The 9,774-nt window shown below is 50.5% G+C and overlaps 1 protein-coding gene across 3 annotated transcripts in view; it reads right to left on the bottom strand.

Annotated features, from left to right (window-relative positions):
• PRRX1 (paired related homeobox 1) overlaps positions 1-9,430 on the bottom strand; it is a 73,171-nt gene extending 63,741 nt beyond the window's left edge. For all 3 annotated transcript variants that reach the window (XM_089911248.1, XM_089911244.1, XM_089911245.1), the window contains exon 1: positions 9,076-9,430. In XM_089911248.1, coding sequence (XP_089767374.1) covers positions 9,076-9,316 — 241 coding nt within the window. In that variant the 5' untranslated portion in view covers positions 9,317-9,430. The remainder of the gene's footprint in view (positions 1-9,075) is intronic.
• Positions 9,431-9,774: the final 344 nt, after the last annotated feature.

Genomic DNA, 9,774 nt, shown 5'->3' on the forward strand with positions numbered 1-9,774 from the left:
GTTTCTGAGTGTTGCACCCACGTGTTTTGATACAGGAAAATAGAAAAAGTTATGAGAGGATCAGACTGGGAAAAGGAGCTCATTAGTGCCATGTTTAGGTTGTTTTTGAGGTTGAAGCGTTTTGTGCTGTTCAAATGGAAATGTCCAATAGGTAGATGCATATATAGATCTGCAGCTCCAAGGCGGGGGGCCTTGAAGCTATATCCTGGGAGTCATTAGTATATAGATGGTTACTAAAATGGTGAGCCTAGAGGAGATCTCCAAGGCAAAGTGTTTAGAGTGGGAAGAGGAGGGGAGGGGGCCTAGTACTTATGCTAGGTTAGAAAGGGGATCCACTAAACTTAGGGAGCTCATTCTATCACTTAATAAGCTTTTACTGAGCACAGACAACAGTCTGGCACCTGTCCCAGTGGTATGTGACTGCTGTAATCCAGACCAGTATTTAGGGAAGTAGCACTGGTAGAAAATGGAAAGAAAAGTCACAATGTACATAATTATTTAGTGTCACCTCCCAGTTTGGATTAATGCTGATGTATGTCTATGTCCAGGTATAAAGATTTAGATTCAATGCCTGTTCCCACTAGAACTTTCAACTTCATATATTTATGAGTTACTTGGAAAAGAAGCAGAATAGTAACCAGTTTCCCAAACCTCAATCCCCAAGAAGTCTCTAACTGGCTATTATAAAATGAATCATCAGAGAGGGCAAATACATGAAAATACCTAGTACATTACATATTTTGCTCAAAAGCCCTCTCCTTTTCTGAGGATTCTAGAACAGCATTTAAGAGGCTTCTGTGGCCTCTAGCATCAGTTTTCTCCACAGCAGACAGATCTTGGACAGCCAGTTGGGGCACAGGGAATGAATGCAAAGAAGAAAAGGATGGTGGACAAGCTCAGGAGGCCGGGGCACTGACTCCCTATCACTCAACAGACCCAAGTCAATTCTACCAAGACCTTTGCAGACTACCATGAATTTGTGTGGATAAATACAACGGAAACTTGAGAAAACATGTTCTCTGTATATATCTGAAGTGCTGGCTAGGCCTTTCACTTTGCCCATAGTCAAGCTGATTGAACTTAGCATATCCTGGCTCAAAAATTGATTGAGTTGAGCCCCTTGGCCTTTAAGTTGTATATCTCAATCGTCTTTGAATAGATTTGGCCTCCGCATGTATATTCAGAGTACTGGAAGAGTACCTATCTGTTTTTATGCTTATTTATAACTACACCACCTTCCAGCACTGTGAGGTCCTTTAAAATATAATGACATACTGATGATGAGAAATTAAGTGAATGGGGTGAATGTTCTCTCAGACAAACATTTGAGGGAAAGCAATTTCCCTTCCAGTTCTGGCCTCATGCTTCTGTTTCTAGTGAACGCCCAAGCTCAAGATTATCTTGGAAGGTGTGTATAAACTACCAGCGAAGCTACAAAGACAAAATATTCATTCTGTCAGTTTGTTGTTCCCAGCATTGCCTTATCCTGTTGACCCTCCAATGTCAGGGTGAGAAACAGACCAAGAGAGAAGTAGAAGATCCCAAGTTGTACAAGGGTGTATCCTCATCTGTCCTGTAAGTCTCTTGAAACTCTTGCCCAAAAAGGGAGGACCAGTGGAGGCCAGGAGTCAGATTCAGGGGTTGGAAATGGTTGTGAGTGCCCAAGTTGCAGGCACACAAAAGACGGCGGGGGGCAGCTATTGTTCTTCCTTTTAGGGGAAGAGGCTTACCCTAACCCTAGGGCCTAACTCTAAGGTGGCCAATGTTCTGCCCTATCCAAGGACTTCAGGTACTGAGGGTTTCTGTGGCAGTTTTGCAGCATCTCACTACTACCGCCAGCTCTCCGTCTCTCAGAATTGCCCCTCTTTCTTTAAATACTTGGAGTTTGTCTACAGAAATGTCTCACCCACCTCCACAAGGACAAACCTTCTCCTTCCCACTGGAACCCAGGCATCAGCCCTAGCACCCACCTATCCTATCCAGGGTCATCTAGTCCCACTCTTCTCCTGTCCCTTCCTGCTAACCCTGGAATACTGACCACCCTCGTTTCAAAGTAGAGGAAGGCACAAAGCCTACCAGCTGTTTCCATGTTTCCGTTAAAACGCATGTGTAGCATATATTTACGCAGGCCCCGCAGTGACTTCACGCTATTGATATTTCCCATCTTTTGCTACTTGTGTAGAGGGGTCTTCCAGCACATCTCTCTCTCCTGCGGGAGTCCAAGGGTTTTTGAAGGCCGGGGTTAAGTTCCAGCCCCGACCTGGGAGGAATGCGCCCTCTTTCGGCGAGAGAGAGCAAGGAGAGGCGCGTCTGGTAAGACTCGCGCGAGTGCGTTCCACCTCGCCGAGCGCTGCGCCCCAGTGCCCCTGGAACTGTGAGGAAAAGGGCGGAGGTGGGATGGCGGTTTTCGCATCTTCGTCCCGGCCGGCAGAGATGGAGAACATTAAAATCTAAGATACTGTGTCTTTATTTTACAAGTTAAAATTCTTCACTGAATTACTGAATTAATTCTCCCTCGCCCAATCTACTCCCTCCCCCACGTCTTCCGCCCCTCTTCCCCCAAATAGATGAGCGTCGAAGAGAGCCTGTGGTTCTGGCCGGGTGCGACCGCCATTCCTGCAAGAGAGTTTCGGTGTAGTCTCTCCTCATGCGGCAGTTAAGAGCATTTCCAATCGCTTGCAAATAACTCCTTGAAAGTAGACAAAATAGGAACCAGAGGACCTGTCCTTGTCCTTTCTCATAACTCGGGCCTTGGGGATTCAAATTAATACACATTTTTCAAATGCATTCCTCATTTGGAGCTGAGTCTGGGGAAATCAATAATGGCAAAAATGAGGACCAAAGTTCTTGGGAATTAGAGCTCCCTTATTACGTGGTGCAGCAAAGCGACTAGGCTATCCAGTGCCCGAGAACTGCATTCTGGTCCTAACTCAGACCTATATAAATTCCTGTATTTGAGAACTCCGGGAACAGCAGAATCCTTGATTCTAGTTGTATTCAGACTCTTCTGAGAAGTCACTTGTGTTTGTGATTGGTTTGTTCTGACGTGTTTTCTTTATTTTCTTTCATAAAATTTCCCTAACCCACCACCATTTGTGCCTTTGTTCCCCTCCCCTCCCCTAAAGTGGCTTGCCCCTGTAATCGGCTTCCCAGATATTTTTTTCACCAGGAAAAGTGCTTCCAGGACAAGTGAAATGTAGTGATTTTTCTTTTTTGTCTTAAACCTAAAATTGATAGGCCATAATTCTCTGTACGACTACTTCCTTGAGGCTGCCTCACTAAATTAGACAAATGACAATGCCAAGAATCTACCAATATCCAGACCACGGTGGAGACTCCTTACACAAAAACGTACGTGTGTTTGGAAAACAAACCCACTGACCCTGAAACACCGATGACTGTCCCTCCTCAGACGTCTCAGCAATGTTTCTCCGCATTTACTGATTTAATAACAAACAGCATTTCGAGAAAAGGAGTTCGTGGCAGTTTGTTGACATTATTATTACTTTTTGAGATGGTTGGTTTTTAACTGAGTGTTGTTAGCCTGCTCACCAAACTATTGGATTTTACAAGAATCCAAATTCTTGTGGGTAGATAATAATGCTGTTGACATATGCATCTTCTTTGAATTGTTGAAAAGGGAGTTAAAAGTGTACCAAAACTATGAGAGTGGCACTTGCCCCGCTTCAAATTAAAACCCAGAATTCGACAAAGAGCGTCCAATCGGATTACAATGGCGCGCAATCACAGGTAGTTCTGTAAATGTTTGGACACGAAGTGGCAACAGGGAGTTGGCCCCTTATCCACCCTCAGGGGGACAAAAAAAAGAAAAAAGGAAGCCTTATATCCTATTCTACAAATACACTCCCCCGATTCCTAAAAATTGCACTTCTTATGGCTTTTGCTGACTCCATCTCTCCTAAAGGGTAAAAAATAAATACATATTCTCAGAGCCATTGAAAGTCCGCACCGCCAGGAGCGAGAGGCACGCGGGGTTCGCCGCGCACGCACAGGCGCGCACGGATTTGCAACTTCCTCGTACCCGCGTCCCTGGCGCCCCCGCGAAGGAGAGGGGTTCTCCAGAAGGTGGAGGTCTGCTTTGACTGTCGGCCCTGCTGAAGGAGGGAGCAGGTAAACAGGATATGGGAGAGGAACTGTAAAAGAAACACATCTTTTTAAAAGAAAATTCAAATGGGTCTAGGGATCCTCATCGTTGAAAATCTATAGATGTTATTTAAAACTGAAAAAGGTTCCCGGAGGTGTCTGCTGACCAGAGCGGCGTTCAAAATTCGGATCTGAGCTGATCTGAGCCAGTGGAATAGGAAGATCTTGGCTCCGAAATTGCTGGGGTTTTTTCGCAGGGGGCTGGAGGGGGGTGACATCTTGTTGGTTTGGAGATGATTTATTTACTCGTGTTGTAAAATCTAAAATGACGCCCCTGGGAAGACGAAGGAACTGCAGGGACCCGAGTGACCTACTGCTCCCCGTCTGACGCCCCTACGCTCTGACCTGAGCTTGCCCGGGGAAGGTTAAGGTCGCCGAGCAAAAACGCAGGTTTGCGCGACGCCCAAGGTGCGGGGAAGGCGCTCCGGAGTCTTGGGCAGGGCCTCCTCAGTGAAGTGAACGGTGGAGCCAGTGACTCACTGTCTTCTAGACCTGGGGGATCTGGAGCCCCAGGGAGTATTGGCAGCCGGGGCCTCGGACTTTAGAGGCTCCCCTCCCCGAAGCTTCAAACTCCAAGCGCCCTTCGCTCCAAAGCGGGAGGGAGTCACTAGGTGGTCAATTTCTCCGAAACGGTAAGAGGAGGCCATTAAGCCCCTTGCTTCTGCATGTAAGGTAAACAGGATTCTCAACCTCTTTTCTGGACTTGACATTCAACCTTGGGGACTCAGTGACCTCCCTTGATCCTGGATTTCACTGCCTCCTCTAAAGAGAAAAAAATTCCAGGCTACGCTTAAAACGGTAAATTTCGTTCGCTCCCTCCCTTGAATCGAGATAACTGAGGCCCAAATTCAGAGTGGCGGCACCGGCTCCAGGGCCCCAGGATGGTGCCGCATAGGAAAATTTCTTGGCGCTGTAGGTGTTGCAAATATTGAGACTCCAGTGGAATTGATGTTCCGATGTGAATTCCAAGCAGGGAGCGCCCTGGAGAACGGTCCCGCTCTCCTGGGCGTTTCTCTGGCCTAGAAGAGTCGGCAGAGATGGGCCCCCGGGAATGTGGCAGGCGCATTGGGCGGGTGATTCCTTCGCGCCGCGTTTACACCTCTCCCTTTGTGACAAATCGATTTCCCCGCGCCGCTGTTCTGCATTTGCATCCCGCCGTGGCCCGCGGTCCAGCTGCGCCCGGTGCACACTTAGAACAGCCTTGTGAATGTGTGCTAGTGTGCACGCGTGTCTAATTGACTTTCCGTCTACCTTTTTATGACTACATGTGTTTCCAACGAAAGGTCTTATTAGGACAATCTGGTTTCACTAATTTAGAGGTTGGGATCGTGGAAGGCAGGCGCTTTTTTTTTTTTTTTAAGAGTTTGCAGAAGTTCAGATTAAGAAATGACAGCGGGATGCACCGTCCTCCTAGAAGTAGGTCTGCCTATTTTTATGACCTGTTTCTCTTTCCTCTCCCTGACTACCCCTGTTCTACCACCACCCCCTTCTCACTCCACACTCCCCCATTAGCCACTGGATTTCTAACCGTGTTAAAGAACTGTTTCTTTAAATACTTAAGATATTTGAACCGAGAAGTTTGAGAAATTTGCTAGGCTGGGAGTATCAGTAAAAGGAGAAAGAAATCCTTCAACAGAGAGGAAAGTGAAGTGAATAAAAAAGGGGGGAGACAGAATTGTGGTGTGGAGTGCAGGAGATCAGCGGGAAGCCTTCACTTTGGACAGTACGTGGCTCCTCTTTGCTAAGATGGGTCCAGTTTGCAATTCAGAAAAATTTGCAGTATTAATGATCTAACATTGCAAGTGTAAGTAGAGTCTGTTTTACTTATTTCAGCTGAACAGAAAATTTAGGAAGGACCTGTTTCTATATAGCTCTAAGAGGAAAAGGTGTCTTTTAAATGTTCCTCATCTCTGCAAAGGAGATTATGATTTTTCACTCTGGAGCAGACTCCCAGCAGGCTGCTCAAAGCGCCTGACTCTCGGTGCCCTCCTCTGTCCCTTGCCGCTGGCAGCCTAGCTCTAACACCCTGCCTGGAGACTCCTCTCTTCTCTGATTCACAGTCTGACCCTCACTGTCCACAGTGGACTGGAGGCCCAGCAGGGCTCCACTGGTCCTGACTTCTAGGTAGCTCATGACAGGTTCCTTGGCATCTCCTGGTTGGGGCCCAAGACTAAGGACAAAGGTCCTCCTGGACACTTGCTATCACTCAACTTACCAAACCCTCTTATTCTCATCCCAGAGATGGGGAAGGAGGTTGAGGAAACATTGCTTCTAAAAGCAACTACTATTTGTTAGGATAGGCCCTGGTCATCTCCAGAAAGCAAGGCCTGTGGTGTGTGTGTGTATGTGTGTGTGGGGGGGTTGGGTGTGTGTGTTTTCTCGGCTACTTTCTCAGCCCCAGGTGTCTGTCCATCAGCTCATTCCCATCACCTCGCTCTGCATTCTGCGACCTCCCTCTGGAACTGTTTGTCTACCATTCTTCCTCAAACACCCTCTCCCCCAGAATCTGTTTCCTTTCTGGGGTCACTCCCCACTAGGCCTCCTTACTACTGGAAACTCTGTGATGTGCTCAAGTATCAAGCAGGCAGGTTCCCACAGGTGTCATCCCTTTCCCTCAGGACAAACGGTCCCCAACTCTGCCTGCTGCCCTTTGCCTGTCCCCAACCATCCCGCGGTTGTCACATGCTCAACGCAGCCTTAGCTGCGCCAGGCCTGGGTCTTGAAAGAGCCATCCCTGGGCTGCCTCCGCACCACTGTGGCCTCGCCTCAGCTTGGGGGTGCTTCCCAGCTGGCCTCCTCAGCCCAGTCTTGCTCTGTACCCACTAGAAGGCCACCATGAACTCGAACTCCCCTCTCTTTGTGTCCACTTAAAGTCAAACGACAGGAACTGTCAGCATCTCTCCAGCCCTGGCCTGCGTGGGCCCTGGGCTTGCTGCGGCCACTGACCCTGGGCCTGCTTTACACAGCCCTCCGCTTGCTTTTGGGGCAAAGCAGCTCTGGCTGATCTCCCTTGCCGCACCCTGATTTTCTATACAGCAGTTTCTTCACAGTGTTGTTTTCTGTTGTGGCTCCAGCCTTCAGTTCTCCGAATAGTGACAAACGTTGTGATTAATAATTAGCCATGGCAAAACAAAAAAACGGCAGAATTTGCAGAATTAGTGAAGCTGGGTAATAGGCACATGGAAATTCGTAATACTATTCGCCCTACTCTTTGTATGTTTAAATATTCCCTAGTAAAGTGTTTTAAAATAATATTATTTTGCAGTGCATTTTCTTGAGCTACAAGTGCCTACACCTTCGGTGGTTGAGTCATGCTGCCTGGCTGTACTGGGCCTGAGCAGCTCCCCAGAAACCAGGAACCTCAACAAGGAGGCCTCTGCACCTAGGCATTATCCGGGACTTGGGGACACGGGGTCTTCACTCCTCAGAGTTGCCCAGTTTTCCCCTAGTGTCAGGCCAGGTCAGACTCCCCATCACCCTCTGCCTCTGTGCGTCGTAGGGTGGATCGGCCCCAGTTTGCTTTTGGCTAAAAAACTATAAGGGGAGCCCAGGCCTGGACCAAGGATGCAGGGCGAACAGCAGGCAGCCTGCGGTAGAGATGGGCTCTCCCTGCGGCCTGTTTCAGCTTGGCCCTCCCACCATTTTTCACAGGACTTGCTTCCAGCTGTTTCTAAGTCCCGTTTGCTTTGCTATCTGTTTTCTGAGAATCTGACCTTGGCACTGTTTTTGGAAAAGCACAGAATTCCAGTGGACCCCCTGGTTCCACAGGCTCCAGGTTCCAAGACGAAATAGCAGTCAGCAAATAATGGCATGGAAAGGGATCAGCCTCATTTAAAACCTTCCAGCCAAGTTCTGACTCTAACAACCTTGTTTAGGAAATATCCAACCCCATGTCACCTGTGATGAGCCAGGTGACAGGTCTGTTATAGACTCCAGGACGTATGGATACACTTGGAGTCACTTTTTTGAGGTACAGCTAATAACGCGAGGTGAGATTTCCTTGGGGGCACGATACCAATCAGGTAGGTTGCGGAAGGGAGATTATACATGGACTTTTCTGGAAATTTTGGGGCCAGTAGGGAGAGCTCCTTCAATGCGACACAGTGCTCCGCGCTTCCCCAGCGCATCTCTCCCGTGCGGGCTCATGCGGGGCGGCAGCTCGGGTTTCACCCCTAAAGGACACTACCTTTGCTTCGCCTGAGTCTTCCCGTGTCATTCAGGCCTTTCATTCTACCGGGGGTCTCAAACCCTTATGCAGGTGTCCGCAACAGCCGGGGACAGAGAGTGGCTCCGGGGACAGAGAGCGGATCCGGCTTTCTAGCCGGGCGCTCCGGCGCCGCCTCTCCGGCACACCCGGCCTTCGGAGCCCGCGCGCGGTGCCCAGCCAGAGCAGCGCGGGTCTAGCTCGATTTACGCGGTGCCCTCTGCCACCTCTGTCCCGTCTGCCCTCCAACCCGCTTACGCCACCCGGAAGAAGCCCTCCGAACTCGACTCAGCATCTTTAACCCAATGCTTTCCCAAACAGGGCGGGCTCCCCGAATTTGCACCGCTCTGGGACCCTTTTCCAGCCCAGCCCCGTCGCCCCGCAAGCGGGAAGATCTGGCAGCCGCACTCGTTCGGGACGGAGAGGCAGCGCAGTCGGCTTCGGCGAGAGTCTGCGGCCGGCAGAGTCCCTGACCCCAATCGCAGGGCCTCCCTCCAGCTTCCGCCCTGGTTCCGTCCTCCGCGGAGCCCTCCTTTTCTCATCCTTTTCCCTCTGTCTGTGACCGGCCATTCCTCCGGCCACTGCCACCAACACCTCCTGGTTCCTGACTTTCTCCCCCTGGCCCCAGGCGGGCTCCAGCCGCCCAGCCCGGACCCCCGCCCTCGACCCGGGACACACACCCCCGCGGGCATGCGCCCCTCACTCACTGTCCTGTTGCGGGGTGTCGCTGCCGCTGGTGAGTCCCGGCGACTCCAGTAGGCTCCGGCCGGCCTCGCCCACGCTCTCGTCCGCCTGCGCCGCCACCATGTCCCCGGCTTCCTCCAGGTCTAGCAGGTGACTGACGGAGAAGTTCTTTTTCGCCTGCAGGGTGTCGAGGTTGCCCGGGCTGTCCAAGCGGCCGCCCAGCGCCGGTTGCCGCTCCAGAACGTGCCCGTAGCTGGAGGTCATGGTCTCCCCCTCCGATCCCACCCACCCCCCTCTTCCCGCTCGAATCAACACCAAACGCTGTGGGCGCGAGGGGGGAGAGGAGAAGAGTGGGGAAGAGAGGGGGGGAGTGGAGAGAGAGAGAGAGAGGGAGAGAGAGAGAGAGAGAGAGAGAGAGAGAGAGAAGGAGGGGAAGAACAAAAAAAAAGTGGAAGGAGGGCGGGGGACCCCCTTGTGTAGAGCAGAGCGTTCTGCACCAGCAGCCTTCGACAGCCTCGGTTGCCTTCCTGAGGCCAAGTCCGGCGGGGTCCAAAGAGATAATCCACACCAAAAAATAAAATTAAAAGTCACCCTATGTTCAAGTCAGGAGAAAAAAATCCCTTCCAGCTCTCCAAAAGCGTCCACGCGCACACACTAAAAATAATAATAAGGGGGAGAGAGGAAAGGGGAGGCCAGCAGGGCGGGGGAGTTAGGCAAACAGA

Source organism: Delphinapterus leucas, chromosome 1 (assembly GCF_059928025.1).
Source record: "Delphinapterus leucas isolate spDelLeu-1000000601 "Yukka" chromosome 1, BTC_Dleu_Yukka2, whole genome shotgun sequence".
NCBI lineage: Eukaryota > Metazoa > Chordata > Mammalia > Artiodactyla > Monodontidae > Delphinapterus > Delphinapterus leucas.